This window comes from Capra hircus, chromosome 12 (genome assembly GCF_001704415.2).
Source record: "Capra hircus breed San Clemente chromosome 12, ASM170441v1, whole genome shotgun sequence".
Classification (NCBI taxonomy): domain Eukaryota; kingdom Metazoa; phylum Chordata; class Mammalia; order Artiodactyla; family Bovidae; genus Capra; species Capra hircus.
In genome coordinates this window covers 33,662,560-33,683,112 of record NC_030819.1, presented here as the reverse complement: position 1 = coordinate 33,683,112, position 20,553 = coordinate 33,662,560, and the positions used below count along the sequence as shown (strand labels likewise).

The 20,553-nt window shown below is 38.5% G+C and overlaps 1 protein-coding gene across 3 annotated transcripts in view; it reads right to left on the bottom strand.

Moving 5' to 3' along the window:
* Positions 1–20,553, bottom strand: part of MYCBP2 (MYC binding protein 2, E3 ubiquitin protein ligase) — a 269,075-nt gene that overhangs the window by 202,567 nt on the left and 45,955 nt on the right. For all 3 annotated transcript variants that reach the window (XM_018056490.1, XM_018056491.1, XM_013968297.2), the window contains exons 4-6: positions 14,392–14,545; positions 6,694–6,890; positions 241–483 (exon numbers count right to left, since the gene is read on the bottom strand). In XM_018056490.1, coding sequence (XP_017911979.1) covers positions 241–483; positions 6,694–6,890; positions 14,392–14,545 — 594 coding nt within the window. The remainder of the gene's footprint in view (positions 1–240; positions 484–6,693; positions 6,891–14,391; positions 14,546–20,553) is intronic.

The window sequence follows — 20,553 nt, the reverse complement described above, 5'->3', positions numbered from 1 at the left end:
CTGCAAAACAACAAAAGTTAGTTCTAGCAACAGTTTTATAATTAATAATCTGTGAAAACTAACATACATGGATGAATGACATTTAACACGTATGTTCCATTTTTATTTTCAAAGAAATAACATCAAACTTAGATGGCACTCTAAAAGCAAGAAACAAACAGAAGATAATTCAATATAAGATATAACTTCCACTCTGATTAAGAATCACTTACCCAAAAAAAGAAAAAAAAAATCACTTACCCTAACCGTTCCACTATATCCAGAGCCGATTTTGTACAATCCATCTTTACATAACAGATACAGAAAAAATCCATCATTCTGAAGTAGACATTGATCATCTTCATCAACAGATATTTCTTTTAATGGCCACTTGTGCATTAAAGCTGCTTTCTTAATGCCATTGCTAAACCAGTCCTGAATTTGAATTTTTCCCACCAACACTGCCTGTACACTTCTCTGTAGTGAATTCAGTATCATTGGCACCTAGTCAGAAGAAAAACACAGTCATTTTCAAACATCTCAAACACAAAGATACTTTATTAATATATCATTTATAAGAAAAAACATTATTCAGAAGGATCATATTTGGCACGTCAGCAAGAAGTAGCAACTGAAAATCTCTAAGAAACAAATCTCAAGCAGGACAAAACAAAACTGTAAACACAAAGAACATTAATTTGCTTTGTGACCAAAAACACTGAAATATGCATTTTTCTCCAAAACACAGGTTAACATACTAGATTAGTAAAAAGTATGAATACTGAAACATATTTTTTTGTATTAGAGTACACACAAATCAAAATGGTATCTTTGTATGATATGTATATCCATTAATGTATTGCATGACATTGAAGTACAAAATTAAGCATAAGAGAAATACTGCTCTTCTACAGATGAAACAAAATTTCCAATATTCTCTTCTACATTGTTTCTTTATTATGCCTAGCACCCATTAACATCAACATTTTTCTGTGTTGCGAAAACTTAATTTTATGAACTATGTATTTATCCAGCATTCATTTAACCAATACTTATCACATATCTGGTATTTGTGGTAAATGAGTCCTCAAAAGGCACCAGCATGGGACCAATAGTCGGGCCCCAGAGAAATCCCCCTGCTTCTCACTTTCTGCCTCTCTTTCACTACCCAAAGATGGCTGCCACCTGCCACGTATCTGACTGCAGGGCCAGACCCAAGGGCACTGTGTCAGCTCCAGTTTTCCAGCTCCACCATCAGATATGGCAGCCACCAGCCACATGTGAGTACTGAGCTCTTGAAATAGGGTTAGTGCGACTTGAGATGTGATTTAAATATAAAATACACACTGGCTTTTGAAGGCTTAGTTAAAAAAAAAAAAAGAGAATATAGATTTTATTAATTTCATATTGATTACATGTTGAAATTATTTTTGGATATGTTGAGAAAATCCATTATTAAAATTAATTTCATCTGTTTCTATCTTCTTAACATGACTAATAGAAACATTTAAATGACATAGGTGGATTACAGTATACTTCTATTGGAGAGCACTGTTCTAGAGGGCAGAGATTCAGAGGGATAACTAACACACTGTTCACTGATATTTCCTCTTCCCCTTTGAGATCTGAGGCCTCTGACCCAATCAAAACACAGAACTTTTACTTTTATGAAACTTTTATTTATGTATATGGTTGAATACTACAAATTCTCCCCCTAGAAGTAACTACATTAAACTTAAAACTGTCTTATCTAGAATTGATACCCACATTCTTATATGCCACAGCTTCATTTTCAATTTTTGTTGTTTCAGATACTTTCTAATGAACCTACTATCAAAGATGATGCTCTTCCTTTTTTCTCAAATCCTCCAAATTGAGCTATATAATCATCTTTAGTTAAAGCATTATTCAGAAGTCATTTTATTGTGCCTGTGTGATCATGGTGCAGAACTGAACAAAAATTGTATCAAATACTGTATTTTTCTTACATAATTTTTCTTTTTCTTCACTGAGTCAACAATTGCCCTATTTTTGCATATTTGCTAAGTTTCTTCTATACCTACCCCTATGGGTTCCTCACGTTCCTCTCAAACATTATCTCTAATGTTTCCCGTTGGCAATATCCTTCAAGAAGCCCTGCTCCCTAAGGACAAGGGCAGGCACAGAGGTTGAAACTGTTCCACGTTTTGCATGTTCAAAATCATCTTTATCTTCCCTCACAGATGACTGAGAGCTGAGCTAAACACAGTGAACATCATTTTCCCTCAGAACTCTGAAGGCACTGTTTGTTATTTTTTATGCCAATGCTGCTTTTGAGAAGTCCAACAACATTCTGCTCAATCTCTGGTACATAACCTGGTTTTGCACTCTGGGACTGCTATTCTTTCTTTATGGTGTTATGATTTTGCAAAGTTATACTTGATGTGAGTCTTTCTGTCATTCACTGTGTTGGACACTCAGTGTGGGTTCTGTCGATACGAAATGTGTATCTTTGGGGGATGGGAAGTCTCCTTATGAAGCTTAGGTGATTTCTTTCTCTTTGCTTGTTGTTGTTTAGTCACTCAGATGTGTCCAACCCTTTGTGACCCCATAGACTGCAGCCCACCAGGCTCCTCTGTCCATGGGATTTCCCAGGCAAGAATACTATAATGAGTTGTCATTTCCTTCTCCAGGGGATCTTCCTCACCCAGGGATCAAACCCACATCTCCTGCATTGGCAGGCAGATTTTTTACCACTGAGCCACCCGGAAGCCCATCCTCTCTGCTTGAATACCTATTAAAAACTGGATTTTCTAGAAAGATTCTCTAATTTTACTTCATATAATCTATTTTCTTTCTTTTGCTCTGTTTCCTATTGTCAGGGGACCTCTTTAATCTGAACTTCTAACGCTTCTACTGATTTTATTGTGATCTTATATTTTTAACTTGCAAAATTTCTGTTCTGAATTTTAAAAAAACACTGCTGTTTAATGTAAATAATCATCTTTTCATCCCTCTTTAAAATACAAATTACTCTTACTTAGAGTTTTTCTGTTCCCTGTACTCTTTTCAGCAAAATTGTTATTATTATTATTACTATTTTTACTGATTTGGGGGACTCTGTCTTTCACGTCAACCCAGTAATACTTGGTTCTCTCTTTCTCGTTCGTCTCTAAGTTGTGTCTGACTCTTGCAACCCCATGGACTGTAGCTTGCCAGGCTCATCTTTCCATGGGGTTCTCTAGGCAAGAAAACTGGAGTGGGTTGCTAGGCAAGAAAACTGGAGTGGGTTGCTGTTTCCTTCTTCAAATACTTGGCTATACACTTATTTGTAAAGAGTAAGCGATTAAAAAAACTGACAGGAAGCTGCTGTGAATGGACAGGGTCTGACAGACGGCGAGCTCACCTCAGGAAGCTGCTGTGAACCAATAGGGTCTGACAGACAGCGAGCTCACCTCAAACTGATCCCGCCAAGTTCAGCAGTTTCACTGGAGGGTCTCTCATTCCCTGCCAAATGTCTGTATCTGTAAGTCTTTCCTCACTTTTTTCTCCAAAGAAGACTCTTCCAGTCTTTTTCCTCGAAGCTATAAGCCTCACTCTCAGTATACTGGGAACTCTGAGGATGGAGGAAGGCCATCATCAATACGGAGACTTTCACTTTATCTCCGTCTTCAGCCTGGCTCCTCAATTGCAGTCTCAACTGTGCCTGGTTTCCCCTGGCCTCTCTGGCTCAATTTCTTTACACAGAAAACCTAACTCTTAGGGGTAGGAGAAGAGGACAGGTGACTGGCTGGGAAGTGTAGAGGAAGGGCTCTGGGGTTCTGGAGCTTTCATTACACAGACTCCCAGTCTATTTTTAGCTTTTCCCCTCACCACCATTTTCCAGGCACCTATTACTTCCAATTCTAAATTCTATCTGTATTTTTAGGTGAACATCAACTTACGTTCTGTGGGTATTAGCTTCTTCAGAAGTTTAGGTTTAAGCTCTCCCAGTATTTACATTCTAAAAATGTGTCCCATTCTTAGAAGTTTATACTTTAAAAAGAATCCTTTATTGTAATCTTTGTGGAGATTGCAAGGGTGGAGAGCAGAGCAGAAACTAGGTGTCTCCAACATGGCCCTATTTGTCTCCTGCTTTCTGAGTGTTAGTTTTAAGAAAACCCAGAACTACAATTAGAAATCTCAGATGTACCCCTTTTTCTCTCCTATTGATCTCTCAACAACAGTGTGGCAGGACCTAGAAATTTTATTCCGATAAACTAGACATTGTTACTCTGAGGATTCCAAGTCTTTCACCAATTCTGGAAAATCTTAGCCATTATTTCAAATACTGTCTCTTCACAAATCTATTACTGGCCTTATGGAGTTCAGATTGTACTGATACTTCAAACTTCCTCATTCTCTATCTATGTTTCTTATTTTTCATGTTTTATCTCTCTGTGCTGCATTCTGAATAAGCTCTTCCTCTATCTTTCAGTTCACTGCTTCTATCTTCAACTACATTATCCACTGGTTAACTCATCCTTTAAGTTTCTAATTGTAACCATTTGGTTTTTCATTTCCAGTAGTTCTATTTGGTTTGTTTTCTGATCTGATTATCTTGTATATCCCTATTCCTTAATAATACTTTTGACACTTTATTAACCATATTAAATATATACATACTTAATATCAAATTTTATATATATATAGAGAGAGACTTGGCAAGACTGATTCTGCTTTGCTTCTTTCTATTAACTCTCAATGCTGGTGCCTTTTTTCTATTTCCTTTTTGTTTGTGAGTCCAGATTCAGTGGTGGTGTGTCAGTGGGAGGTCTGTGAAGTCTGGAGTTCATCTTTACAGTTCATATTTAGTCTCTTCCAATAAGAGACCTCACATTATGACCAACCATACCTTAAAGTCTCAGCTTAAGCTTTTTGGAACAAGATAAGTAATATGCATTTGGATCCCAGATAATTTGAGATGCAACAGTTACATTTTTGGAGAAGGCTTTTCTTACCTGCTCCAAATCATTGCCCAGCCAAGAGAGTTTTGTGAAACGAATAGGTAGGTGAAATGGGGCCAAATCATGAAGAACACTATAGGTCATGTTAAGATAACAGGTTTTAATATGGCCTTTGACTTAGAGCTGGGTATACAGTGATGGGGAAGGTCCTTAGAGAGCCTCGACTGTTGGTTCAGGGGACTGAGTAGTTTTGTGCAGCCCAATGCTTGAGCATAACTACAGCCAGACAGACATGGGTTCAAGTCCTGTCTCTGCTATCTGACAGCTCTCTACACTGTAACTACATAAACTTCTTCCAGCTTTCAGTGTCCCACTCTTACTGCTCTTTCCATGCTTTAGCACACAGACACCAAGACTATTCTCTCTCTCTACACCACCAACACCAACAGCTCCTCCCTCTGCACTGGCTAATTTCAACTCACTGTTTAAGATCTCATGTCATATCCTCTCAAATAAATCTACACACAAAAAATCACTGGATTCTAATAAGAACCTGTATTAATGGTCACTATATTTTTAACATTTGGCATGGATATCTGAATGTTTGTGTTATTCTATTAAAATTTTGAAAGTATTTGTATACATTTAAACTGAAATTTTGCTGAATCCTCAAAGCTTCCCTGGTGGCTCAGCTGGTAAAGAATCTGCCTGCAGTGTGGGAAACCTGGGTTCGATCTCTGGATTGGGAAGATCCCCTGGAGAAGGGAAAGGCTACCCACTCCAGTATTCTGGCCTGGAGAATTCCATGGACTGTATAGTCCATGGGGTCACAAAGAGTCAGACACAACTGAGCAACTTTCACTTTCATTTTTCACTTTCAAAGCACAGCAGAGAACAGTTTGGAAATCAATAAATTAAAGGGACTTCAAAATAAGTTAAGAATAATAAAGAGGGGAAAGAGGACTTCAGGCAGGACAAAAAGAGGGAAAATAATAAGAACAGAAATCTAGAGAAAGGAGACTGCTCGTATTTGATAAGGAAAGTTCAGAATTGCTGAACAAGTCACAGACAGTAGCCCATTTATCCCCTTTCACTATCTTTGGCTGCTAATGACAGGGTTCAGGCATCCCTTCTACATGTTCTGGAGGTCATCCAAGGGGCCAGAAAAGAACGCATGAGACTTAAAATTGTAACTTCTTCCTCAATTTCCAGAAAACATTTCAAAAGAATTAAGTCAAGTCCACCTATAAGTAAGTTTATATTTCTCATCACTAACAAGGATGAAGAGCTTATTCCGCAACTGCCCAGTAAAAGCTCAAAAAAAAAATTTCTGTATGTGAAGCAGAAATAGCTCAGAAACACATCAATCCATGAAAAACCATCATAACCGATTAGAAACATTGGAAAAACAACATATGCTTCTCTTTCAATGGGGATATATACAAACTATGAAGGAATTCTGCATTTGAAGATTCAGGGCAAGATGGGAGGTGGGGGAGGACAGAGAGCAAGACCATGTCAAAGGACGACGAGGCTGCAGTGCTGACGTAAAGACTACACTAAAGATTTAAGTTTTCGCCAAATTTCATTTTATTATACCTTTCATGTTGCAGAGTTAATCACACATGCAGCTTAGATCAACTATCTTAGGTTATTTATATATCAACCTGGGACAGATCAAACCACTGTACTGAGTGAGGAAAAGCAGTGAATTCCGACTGACAGAAATTGAGGCGAAATGGCAACTTGGTCTCTTGTCCATTTCTAAGCAGCTTGAGATATGACATACCTGAATAGTTTGGCAAGCGTGGCTGCCATTGTTGGTGAGGATGGCAGAGATGGCCTGCAGTGTCCTTCCTGTCTCTCCCCAGGAAGCCACCAAACTAAAGAGACAAGCGCAGGAAAGTGCTGTCAGAGACTGTCCTGTGCTGTCGTTCATTCCAGTACTTCGAACGGTGATTTCCAAAAGGAGCTGGAAGAGAGACTCTGTGGATAAAACAGAACTCAATTATATCATTCAACATATAGGACATTATATGGTGTCTGTTCGTTTATTTAAACCTTGCCTCATTTTTCAAAAAAACACCTAAGGTAGCTACTTCACATTCGTTCCTTTCTAGTTACCCTTTTTCGCCCAAAGTTAGAATATTTACATAAAAAGGATCTTACAGAATACTTAGTCCAGCTCCATATTTTTATAAATGAAGAAATAGAAATCTACCCACAATCATTTAAAAGAAACTTGCTTTCAGGCATTCATAATATTCAAGAACTAGCCTATTAAGGAGTAACAGACTACTCACTGCATTTATTTTCACCTTTTAGATTAGGAAAATACAGGCTTCTTAAAATGTTATGTGCCCAAAAAACTATGTATTTATTTGCAAAACAACAGAGTGCATAGAACACATGCAAAAATTTGCTTTCATATAAAACTGGTTTAATTGCTAACACAACAGCAGTGCATACTCAGAGACACAGAGAGAAAGAAGAGGAAGAAAAAAATACAGAGTCATAGAGAGAAAATTTGAGAATGATGGAAGGAGAGGGGGAAAGGGGAAGGAAGGAAGAAAGCAAGAGAGAGAAATGATGTACTGGAATTCTCTGCAAACTGAAAGGCCATCTGCATTTTATTTCTTAGCTCACAGAAACTGAGGCTTCCTCTAGTAGTCCCCGTCTTCCGTATCTAATCCCTAACTAATTAAGTCCTGTCAATTTTACTTCCTAATTAATTCCTCCACTTTTTGCATGTCATCAGCATCTCCCCAACCCATGCTATCTATCACCCTCTCTTAATTGGACTACTATAAGTATTCATAAATTAGCACCCTGATAGTCAAAGAGAAATTTTAAACCTAAAAATCTGTTTTTTCTTTCAAATCTATTCACTCTTTTGTTAATTACTCCCTTCCTTCTTTCCTTTCTCACTCCTTACTTCGCTTCTCTCTATATCCTTCAGTCTTTTCCCTTATTCCATCTACACTTCACTCTGTCTCTCTCTCCAACTGTCCTTCTTTTCCTCTATCCTTTCATCTACCTTTTCCCTTTGTCTATCCCTCCATCATTATCCTGACCATTCATCTTATAATTATTCAGCCAATATTTCCTGCATTCTCCCTGTACATCAGGAACTATTCCAGGCATTGACGAAGACAAAGAATGTCCCTGGCAACGAAAAAAGTTAGATCAAACTGAAGCAAATAGCGTAAGACTATAAAGAATCTTCTAAACCTAAGTAGACAGTGATGTTCAATTCCTCCTAGAAACAGAGCTGTCCTCCCTGGACATAGCCTATCAAGCTCCACACAGCCTGCTCCCTGCCTCCCTATTCTCTCACTCTCCACTCTGCTCACAGTCTTTCTCCAGTCATTCCCCTTCCTACCTCAAAACCTTCCCAGTGTGGAGATTCCTTAAAAAACTGGAAAAAAAAAAAACAACTGGAAACAGAACTGCCATATGACCCAGCAATCCTACTGCTGGGCATATACACCGAGGAAACCAGAACTGAAAGAGACACATGTACCCCAATGTTCATCACAGCACTGTTTATAATAGCCAGGACATGGAAGCAACCCAGATGTCCACTATCACAAATGGATAAGCAAGCTGTGGTACATACATGCAATGGATATCACTCAGCCATTAAAAAGAATACATCTGAACCAGTTCTAATGAGGTGGATGAAACTGGAGCCTATTATACAGAGTGAAGTAAGCCAGAAAGAAAAACACCAATACAGTATACTAACACATATATATGGAATTTAGAAAAACAGTAACAATAACCCTGTATGCGAGACAGCAAAAGAGACACAGATGTATAGAACAGTCTTTTGGACTCTGTGGGAGAGGGCGAGGGTGGGATGATTTGGGAGAATGGCATTGAAACATGTATATTATCATATATGAAATGGATCGCTGGTCCAGGTTCGACGCATGATACAGGATGCTCAGAACTGGTGCACTGGGATGACCCAGAGGGATGGAATGGGGAGAGAGGTGGGAGGGGGGTTCAGGATGGGGAACACATGTATACCTGTGGTGGATTCATGTCAATGTATGGCAAAACCAATATAATACTGTAAAGTAATCAGCCTCCAAAAAATAAATAAATAAATAGACTAAAAAAAAACTTACCACATGCTCTCCTACCTGCCTAGAAACTTAGTTAACTCTTTCTTACTCGCCCTTAAATTTCAAATGTCACATCTTCTGTGAAGTTTGTTATTAATTCTCAGAATTCTTGCTTACATGTGTCCAACAGTCTAAAGCTAAATTCCATAACAACAACAACGTTTTTACCGATCACCCCTATATTATACGCTCTTAGCACAGAACATTTAAGTGAATAATTGAGAACATGTAGTCTAACCTTAAATTGAACAGAAAGATTGATATAAGGGAAGGATTTTTTAAAAACTGAACAATTTGTAAATCAAATCCATCTGCAAAGGGAAGTCTGACGTATAATAATCATCAAGCTATCCTAACAATATGAAAGATGCATATGTATTTTCATGAGCAACATGAAAAAAACCACTGTGGAAAAAGTGTAACTAATGTGATTATAATATTAAATCAAAAGGAAAAACAGAGAGAGATTTCTATACAAATTTTACTTTAAAGAACTAAATTACTACTCACACATTGGAGCTAATTAAACAAAATAAAGAATATGAAGTGATGGTAAATGCCTGAACAGAAAAATAAGTCAAAGCAGTGAAGAGATCAGAAATAAGCACTGGAAGGATAGAAGAGAGACCAAAGACTGTAAGTACAGCAGCATTTAGAACTGTTAGTAGGAAAATGAAAACAAATTACATCAGGGGACCTAAGTTTGGATAGAAAGAAGACAATTACACTATAGCACATATTATAATTTTAAAAGCCAGCATTAAGAACAAGATCTATTTTGAAAAGAATAAAGGAAAGGGAATATTTATGTATAACATGAAAATAAAAGAAAGTATATAACCAATGGCAGAATATCTAGGAGGAAAGGAATGATCAGCATGTTTTTCTAAGTTAAGATACAGGCTTTACCGGTTTCAGTGGATGTTGTAAATACTTCAATTACTGGCCAATTTACAATCAAGAGCCAAGGATAACTAGCAGTTGAGTTCAGTTGCTCAGTCATGTCTGACTCTTTCAACCCCATGGACTGCAGCAGGCTAGGCCTCCCTGTCCATCACCAACTCCCAGAGCTTACTCAAACTCATGTCCATTGAGTCGGTGATGCCATCCAACCATCTCATCCTCTGTCATCCCCTTCTCCTCCTGCCTTCAATCTTTCCTAGTGTCAGGGTCTTTTCAAATGAGTCAGTTCTTCACATGAGGTGACCAAAGTATTGGAGTTTCAGCTTCAGTTATCAGTCCTTCCAATGAATATTCAGGGCAGATTTCCTTTAGGATGGACTGGTTGGACCTCCTTGCAGTCCAAGGGACTCTCAAGAGTCTCCTGCAACACCACAGTTCAAAAGCATCAATTCTTCAGTGCTCAGCTTTCTTTACAGTCCAACTCTCACATCTATATACAACAACTGGAAAAACCATAGCTTTGACCAGATGGACCTTTGTTGGTAAAGTAATGTCTCTGCTTTTTAATATGCTGTCTAGATTGGTCGTAACTTTTCTTCCAAGGGGTAAGGGTCTTTTAATTTCACGGCTGCACTCACCATCTGCAGTATTTTGGAACCCCCAAAAAATAAGGTCTCTCACTGTTTCCATTGTTTCTCCATTTATTTGTCATGAAGTGATGGGACCAGATGCCATGATCTTAGTTTTCTGAATGTTGAGTTTTAAGTCAACTTTTTCACCCTCCTCTTTCACTTTTATCAAGAGGCTCTTTAGTTCTTCTTCACTTTCTGCCATAAGGGTGGTGTCATCTGCATATCTGAGGTGATTGATATTTCTCCCAGCAATCTTCATTCCGGCTGTGCTTCATCCAACCCAGCATTTCTCATGACGTACTCTGCATATAAGTTAAATAAGCAGGGTAACAATATACAGCCTTGACACACTCCTTTCCTGATTTGGAACCAGTCTGTTGTTCCATGTCCAGTTCTAACTGTTGCTTCCTGATAATGCATACAGATTTCTCAAGAGGCAGGTCAGATGGTCTGGTATACCATCTCTTTCAGAATTTTCCACAGTTTCTTGTGTTCCACATAGTCAAAGGCTTTGACATAGTCAATAAAATAGAAGTAGATGTTTTTCTGGAACTCTCTTGCTTTTTTGATGATCCAGTGGATGTTGGAAATTTGATCTCTGGTTCCTCTGCCTTTTCTAAATTCAGCTTGTGCACACCAGGACCCAAAGATCCCACAGAGACTGAGACAGAACTGTGTCTGAGCGTCTCCTGTGGAGGTACGGGTCAGCAGTGGCCTGCCGCAGGGGCAGGGGCTCTGGGTGCAGCAGACCTGGGTGTGGCGTAAGCCCTCCTGGAGGAGGTCGCCATCAGCCCCACCACAGAGGTGCCAGGACTTACACAGGACTGGAGAAAAGACTCTCGGAGGGCACAAGCAGAACTTTGTGCATACCAGGACCCAGGAGAAAGGAGCAGTGACCCCACTGGAGACTGACCCAGACTTGCCCGGGAGTGTCCAGGAGTCTCTGGCAGAGGCACGGGTTGGTGGTGGCCTGATGCAGGGTTGGGGGCACGAAGATCAGTAGTGCCTGCATGGGACCTTTTGAAGAAGGTCCCATTGTCTTCATTACCTCCACCATAGTAAGCAACAGGGAGGGAACACAGCCCCACCCATCAACAGAAAACTGGATTTTCTGAGCATGGCCTCACCCATCAGAACAAGACCCAGTTTTCCCCTCAGTCAATCTCTCCCATCAGGAAGCTTCCATAAGCCTCTTATCCTTCTCCATCAGAGGGCAGACAGACTGAAAACCACAATCACAGAAAGGATAACTAGCAAGATATTCTTAAATAAAAGTATTAATTTAATTAAATCTTCCAAAAAATGCCATGAAATCAAGTAGTGCATCACAATGGAAATACAATCACTGGTGCTACAGTGACAGTAAACACGATGCCTGCTTCTTAATATATGCAGCTTGTATTTGGTAGCAGCATGAATAACATGGTGCTGTTGTTTTTAAAAATCCTCAGCTCCTTTTCATGGCCAGCACTCCCTACCACTAACTAAAACAAAACGGTAACAAAATAAACTGAACACAGAAACTAATTACAATATGTGACCAAAATAAATAACAATCTGACATCAAAATGAAAACCAAGAAATGAGGTTCTCACATGTGGGTCTAACATAATCCAAACAGCCAAGCAAAGAAAAAGACCCAACATCGAGTTCAGACCAGCAGTATGGTCCCCTGAGCAGCAGCTGTGGCACTACGCAGAAACTTACTCAAAATGCAAATTCTCGTGCCTCATTCCAAACCTACTGAATCGTAAACTCCACAGTTAGGGCCCACATATATGACTGACACAAGCTAATGCATGCTTTTCCAGTGGCCATGTATGGATGTCAGAGTTGGACTGTGAAGAAGGCTGAGCACCAAAGAATTGATGCTTTTGAACTATGATGCTGAAGAAGACTCTTGAGAGTCCCTTGGACTGCAAGGAGGTCCAACCAGTCCATTCTGAAGGAGATCAGCCCTGGGATTTCTTTGGAAGGACTGATGCTAAAGCTGAAACTCCAGTACTCTGGCCACCTCATGCAAAGAGTTGACTCCTTGGAAAAGACTCTGATGCTGGGAGGGATTGGGGGCAGGAGGAGAAGGGGACGACAGAGGATGAGATAGCTGGATGGCATCACTGACTCGATGGACGCGAGTCTGAGTGAACTCCAGGAGTTGCTGATGGACAGGGAGGCCTGGCGTGCTGCGATTCATGGGGTCGCAAAGAGTTGGACACGACTGAGCGACTGAACTGAACTGAACTGAATGCATGAGATTTAGAAAACTCTAGACTCTTTCCCAGATCAGGAAAGGAGTACATCAAGGCTGCATATTGTCATCCTGCTTATTTAACTTATATGCAGAGTACATCACACGGAATGCCAGGCTGGATGAAGCACAAGCTGGAATCAAGATTGCCGGGAGAAATATCAATAACCTGAAATATGCAGATGAACCACCCTTATGGCAGAAAGCAAAGAACAACTAAAGAGCCTCTTGATAGAAGTGAAAGAGGAGAGTGAAAAAGTGGGCTTAAAACTCAACATTCAGAAAACTAAGATCATGGCATCTTGTCCCATCACTTCATGACAAATAAATGGAGAAACAATGGAAACAGTGACAGACTTTATTTTAGGGAGCTCCAAAATCACTACAGATGGTGACTGCAGCCATGAAATTAAAAGATGCTTGCTCCTTGGAAGAAAAGTTATGACCAACCTAGATAGCATATTAAAAGGCAGAAACATTACTTTGGCAGCAAAGGTCCATCTAGTGAAGGCCATAGTTTTTCTAGTAGTCATGTATGGATGTGAGAGTTGGACTATGAAGAAAGCTGAGTGCAGAAGAATTGATGCTTTTGAACTGTGGTGTTGCAGAAGACTCTTGAGAGTCCCTTGGACTGCAAGGAGATCCAACCAGTCTATCCTAAAGGAAATCAGTCCTGAATATTCACTGGAAGGACTGATACTGAAGCTGAAACTCCAATACTTTGGTCACCTCATGTGAAGAACTGACTCATTTGAAAAGACCCTGATGCTGGGAAAGATTGAAGGTGGGAGCAGGAGACGACAGAGGATGAGATGGTTGGATGGTACCACCGACAAGATGGACATGAGTTTGAGTAAGCTCTGGGAGTTGGGGATGGACAAGGAAGCCTGGTGTGCTTAAGTCTATGTGGTCGCAAAGAGTTGGATGCAACTGAACAGAGCTGAACTGAGACTCTTTGAAGGCCCAGAGTTAGGAAAGCAATTCAGCCTTCAGAATTAAGCTTCCATCTCTTCCTTTTCCTTAAAGAGTCCCCACCTTGCTTACAAGAGTATGTGTTGAGTCTAGGTCACTGGCAAATGAAAGACAGGCATTCATAAAACTTAAATGTATTTTATACAAAGCCAATAGTTTTACCTAATGGAAGTTGCTACTAATTCAAAAGCTTTACCTTCAACATGATAAATACAAATCTATTTTTGTTTAGAAACTAACTGTGTTGAGTTGGTATTTGTTTCCTCTTTTCCTCCAAAATAACATGTAAAATTAGATGAAGTCAATGTCAGCTATTCCGGCCAAAGGTTTAGCAAGAATGATTTAAGTTCACGGTGACAATAAGGCTTGAGGATTATTTCTGGGTTCTAAGAATTTCTATTTCCCATCATCATAATAATAAGGAAATGTCTGTGCATGAACTATAACTCCAGGGGAACATAGCAAAGTAACCTAAAATTTATACCCCTGCTGTTTCAGCACCATCAACAGAGACTGAATTACAGGCTGTATTTGGTATATGCTTCATAAGAGAAGCTCTTTACATTTAAAGGCTTCATTCAATGTGCCTAAGCTCTTACCTAGGACCTCGGGTGGCTCTGACTGAAGGCCTTCCGGTTGCTGACCCTGAAGCACGTTAAGCAGGGCTTGGAGACTCCTGAGGCACAGGGATGGATGAGAAAATCGTGTCTCCTTGATCAGTTCAAAAACTTCACAAAGTCCAACCTCAATGATCTATTTAAGATAAAACAAATTATACATGTGAGCTAATAACACTTCTCAGGCAGTGTAATCAGTACAGTTTATTTCCAACAGCAAATGATTAATGGTACAATATTTTAAAGGCAAGACAAAATCATCACATTAAAAAAAGAATAAAACCCATTGTGTTTAATTTCATGATTTAGAAAATCATCTGGTTACACAGAAGGTTAAAAAATAGTGGCTCTACTTAAAAGTAGTTTTAGTATAATGAAGCCATAATAAAACATCATGAAAATGGTTTAACAGTAAACCAGTTACGAGATTGCATTTACTCAGGAAAAAATTAACTGATAATATACAAAGTTCATTTGGCTGTACTCAAGCAAAAACTGGCATTCTATTTTATGTTAATTTTACTCATGGCCAGAAAAAAAAAAAAGTAAATATAGCACAATATAGCACTACACTGTGAAAAGATTAAAAAGGAACCAAAGTTTCTTAGGATTCCCTATAACGGTAAATCAGCCAATTCTTATTTGTAGATAGTGTCCCTTATTCTTATAGGATTTACCACAAAAAGAATCAAAAACTACCTATCTAAAATATCATGGCTATTTTTACTTTTAATTATCTTATCATTCCTCATGAGGACCAAGAAAAATGTAATTCATCCTCCAATTAAAAGTAAATAAATTTTTTAAATATATAAATAAAAATTTAAAATATATTTATAACTCAGTATCTAGCAAAAGATAGACAAATTTGCAACAAAAGACGGAGAGCAAATATGATGAACTTGTATAAAGAGATATCTTCAGAAAACTGAGAGAACAATAGACAATGAATTCAATTTCTCAATCAATGCCAACATTTTGAGAAGGAGATGTGTAAGATCTTCTCACGAAGTATAAGAATAAGTATTTCTCTTATTTGGAGAAATAAGTAAGTAACAGAAAAAGTTAAAACTAGATTAATTAGTAGAAACGCATCACAGAATTAATTCCACTGAATGAAATATAAACGATACTCTCTGACGAGATTTATACATTAATTCATATATGACATAAATAATTTTAAGTACTTATTTCATGCAACTCATTACAGGAAATATGAGATATATTAGACCCTATTCTCTAAAAGTTTATAATCTAACAGGGTAAATGCATTTTATATATATTTTTTATCCAGCCCAACCTCTATTAGAGCATTTATTATGCTATAATATAACTGACTATTTTTATTTCCATTTTCCAAACTAAAACTTCAATCTCCTTGTGGACATGGAGTATATCTTAACTAACTTCTCCCAAGACTAGCCCAGTGCCTGCACATGATAAGCAAACAACAAATATTTATCTCAGCTATTTACTCTCTCAGTTGTGCACTAAAAACCACTGCAACTCATAAATGTATTGTCCAGGCAAGGGTCAAGTCAGTTGCAGGCAAGTCAGTTACAGTTATCTAACATCCTGGAATACTTAATCATAGTTAAGATTATGGAACTGCTTGTACAGTTTCAATTGATTAAATGGAAATGAAAACATTCCATTTCATATAGTTTACCTTCTGGAAATAGACTAGAAAATAAAAACAAACTGGCCAAGATTTCTGTTTACGTCCTTATAGGAAGCAAATCTGAAGTCAAAGGTCTCCTAAGTATACAAAAGTGAAAGTGAAAGTCACTCAGTCTGTCCAGCTCTTTGCAACCCCATGGACTATATACAGCTCATGGAATTCTGAAGGCAAGAATACTGGAGTAGGTAGCTGTTCCCTTCTCCAGGGGGTCTTCCCAACAAAGAGACTGAACCCAAGTCTCCCACATTGTAGGCAGATGCTTTACCTGCAGAGCCACAAGGGAAGCCCAAGAATACTGGAGAGGGCAGTGATCCCTTCTCCAGCAGATCCTCCCAACCCAGGAACTGAACCAGGGTCTCCTGAATTGCACACGGATTCTTTACCAGCTGAGCTACTAGGGAAGCCCAAGAACAAAGTAGGGCTCTATTCTCAGGCCAGTAGGAGACTATCCTATCAGTCTTTAAGATTGTTTACTACTGTCAATCAAGATTGCCTGGAGAAATATCAACAACCTCAGATATGCAGATGACACCACCCTTATGGCAGAAAGTGAGGGAGAACTAAAAAGCCTCTTGATGAAAATGAAAGAGTAGAGTGAAAAAGTTGACTTAAAACTCAACATTCAGAAAACTAAGATCATAGCATCTGGTCCTATCACTTCATGGCAGATAAGATGGGCAAAACAATGGAAACAGTGGCTGACTTTATTTTTCTGGGCTCCAAAATCACTGCAGATGGTGACTGCAGCCATGATATTAAAAGACGCTTGCTCCTTGGAAGGAAAGTTATGATCAACCTAGACAGCATATTAAAAAGCAGAGACATTACTTTGCCAACAAAGGTCCGTCTAAGCAAGGTTATGGTTTTTCCAGTGGTCATGTATGGATGTGAGAGTTGAACTATAAAGAAAGCTGAGCGCAGAAGAATTGATGCTTTTGAACTGTGGTGTTGGAGAAGACTCTTGAGAGTCCCTTGGACTGCAAGGAGATCCAACCAGTCCATCCTAAAGGAGATCAGTCCTGGGCGTTCATTGGAAGGACTGATGTTGAAGCTGAAACTCCAAACTTTGGCTACCTGATGCGAAGAGCTGACTCATTGGAAAAGACCCTGATGCTGGGAAAGATTGAGGGCAGGAGGAGAAGGGGATGACAGAGGATGAGGATGAGATGGCTGGATGGCATCACCAACTCGATGGACATTGGTTTGGGTGGACTCTGGGAGTTGGTATTGGACAGGGAGGCCTGGCATGCTGCAGTCCATGGGGTCGTAGAGAGTCGGACACGACTGAGTGACTGAACTGAACTACCCATCACAAATTTTCATATGTCAAAGAATTCTTCACAGATGACATTCTTGGCTAGAGTTTCCTTGTATAAGTAGATTCCTGTAGTAATAGAGAAAGTACTAAACCTTGCCAAAAATAGTAAGGCTCCTTACTGAACAGCTTCCCAAGTTGTCTCTCTGATAAGGTTAAGGTGTAATAACAAATGCATGACAAGTAACTCAGGGGGCTGCTTAGGAACAGCACACTAGATGGGTTTAGCGAAAAATACTCCTCAAACGTTAGTCAAAATGATCAGGACAAGGAATTATCCATCTGTCCAGATGAACCACTGTAAATTCTCACTTATCACCTATATCTTAGCTCAGTGTATAATTTTCTTTTTTTAACAAGGAAAAAAACTAATTCATTTCCAGAAATGTGATATACATTCAATATATAACAAAATAAAAAATCAAACTCAAGTTTCCCAATCATATTTAACTTTGAAGCATTGAACAGAGGAACAAAATATGTTGTAAATTAAGACTTTTTGCTGAGGTTTGGCTGAGAGTATTTTACTACACAGAAGAACTCTGAAACTGCACTTTATACTTTGAAGTCTGTCTTACAGTCACTAAGAATATACTCTATGTCCTCCTCCCTCGGTAATAGGAGGAAGAGTATAAAGAGAAAAAAATATAGTACTGCAAATACAATATGATTTCATTTGTGCAGAAACAAATATATTTTAATGTGTATATGTAAAAATGTTTATAATGTGTATATTTTGGTTATAAGGATTTTAGAAATAACTTCCAGCTTTTAAAATTTTCTTTTATAAAATGTTCCCCATTTTTCAAATGTTCTTCTTTTATAAAAATGTTCCCCATGTTTTCAAATTATCTACACTGAATACACACTGCCTTTATAAATAGAAAAATAGCTTATTAATAAGCTTGACTGCTATATAGAATAGTTCATTGTAATAAGATAACACACTAAGCTTTCAATACTTTCCATGACAAACCATAACTAACCACCAAACACATGGTCTTCCAACTTCTCTTCTCTTCTCTTACAAAACAGTCTTTTGTAAATTTACTGAATGTTATCATTACTGTTGCTTTCAAACAATTAAATCCTGAAAGCTCTCTATTATACTTGAAGGAATACAAAACCCAAATAATTGACTAGTATAGCCAGTCCAATGTCACTGTTGTGAAAAGTGAGGCAAAAAACATATTGGGCCCAAGAAAAGTCTTTTGAGGTTTTATTTTGCTCTCCTCAAATCATGTATTTCCAAAGGTGGCATTATCATTTTCACTACCAATAACATGAAGGTTTAGATATATCACACTTAGATTTAATAATAATAAACTCTTTGCCATTAGAAATTCAATCTTCTATTAAAAAGTCCTAGAGTCAATTCTAAAACTTACAGAAAACAAGTGAAATAGCTCAAAAGGAAATCAAAATCAATTTAACTAACTTTTAAAAGTCAAGGAGGGAAAACAGAATTGTATCAAAATGATACCTCGACAACAAATAAAAAACTGACTCCATTACGTAAGAGAAAAAAGGAGCAAGAGAGAAGTAAAACTCCAGCAAGAAAAAGGAAAATGACAACCACACATTTGGGAGGAGCAAGAGAGGAACAGCAAAGGAAAGGAAAGAAGTGATATGAAAGAGCGTCTGGAGAAGAGGCACAGAAATGGCCAAAAGGAAGAGAAAAGTCAACATTTCACACCTGCCCTCATGCTCCCATCATCTCAAACCCTAAAGGCCTCTTCTCTTCTGTGTCCTGCAAACTGCTGCCAAAGACCTGCAAAGTTTCACTCCCAGTCCTGCCCCAGCCCATAGCACTCTGACTAACTCTGCAACAAAAGCATTCCACTGCTCCTTCCTCTCTGATCTGACTGTCTCATTTCCATGCATATATAGTACTTCTTAATAACTGAAGAGCTCCCTGAAAACTAACTGAAATTTATTTGGACCTACACATTTTCCTATTTGCACCTTATAACAATAGCTAGCATTTATTAAGCATGCATGCATTTACTACTCTTTGAATCCTTAATACTACCCTATGAGGAAGACATTATCCCCATTTCAGAGATGACAAAACTGAGCCACAGAGAGGTTAAATAACTTGCCTAGCATCATGCAGCTAGCATTTGTAATGGCAAGTGTTTGAACTCAAGCAGTTTGACTCTACTGCCCATGTTCATCATTATACCTTGTTTCCTGACAGGCCAGAACTTGATGGAAAACTCAGTATTAATCACTTGAGTTACCCGCTTTTCTTCTTTTCACTGGAAGCTCTCTTTTAGATTCTGCATCTTTTGACTCTATTAATCATGCTATAAAAAAAAAACCACTGTCTTAAAAATGCCTGATATTTTATTTCCTTAATACTGATTCTTCCTAAAGTTTTAAAACAGCCTATGAATCAGTAGTTCTTGATTGTGCAGTATCCTTTAAATTAAATACAGTTTATTATCTGATGTTTACATACCAGTGTGAAAGGCTTCTCTGGGTCTTCATTCCCCTTCCCAGTGCTGAACCTAAGCTGAGCGACTGTTACAGTACAGTGAGACCCACCCACGCACAGAATGAATTCTTATACCTGAAGCACAAGCCCATATCCTGACTTGACAATGTAGCTTTGCTCAGCCTCCCCTAATTAAGCATAAGAAATCAGTATTACAGACCATGCTGTTTACTTGGAGAAACTTGCACAGAAAAGACAAGTCTGTTTTAAGCTGAAGAAAGAAGCCAGTAGAGATGGTACAGTTATGGACACTGGAGAGAAAAGGAATAACGGGAAATGGGTCCCAAGAGCAGATAAGGACACTTGAAGGTGACTGATTAAGACGTTAAGGGACCCCACAAAATCTCTACTACCCTATGAAACAGGAAGCAAGTCAACTGTTGACAATAAGGGGAGAAGAACCTGGCAGTAATGATTAAGGACGGGGATGAACTTACAAAAAGCCACCATGAAAAGTGAAAACAGATCAGCAACATGGCCTCTATCTGGCTGCTATGTCTGAGTAATATAAAAAAAAAGTATCTACATGGTATCTTATGTTGGCATATGAAAAAGTTTTTAAGGCACAGTCTTAAGGTACCCATTTAGTAAAAAGAAAATATATATGAATCATTTATGATAAAGGAAATCATTTTTAAATGTCTATAT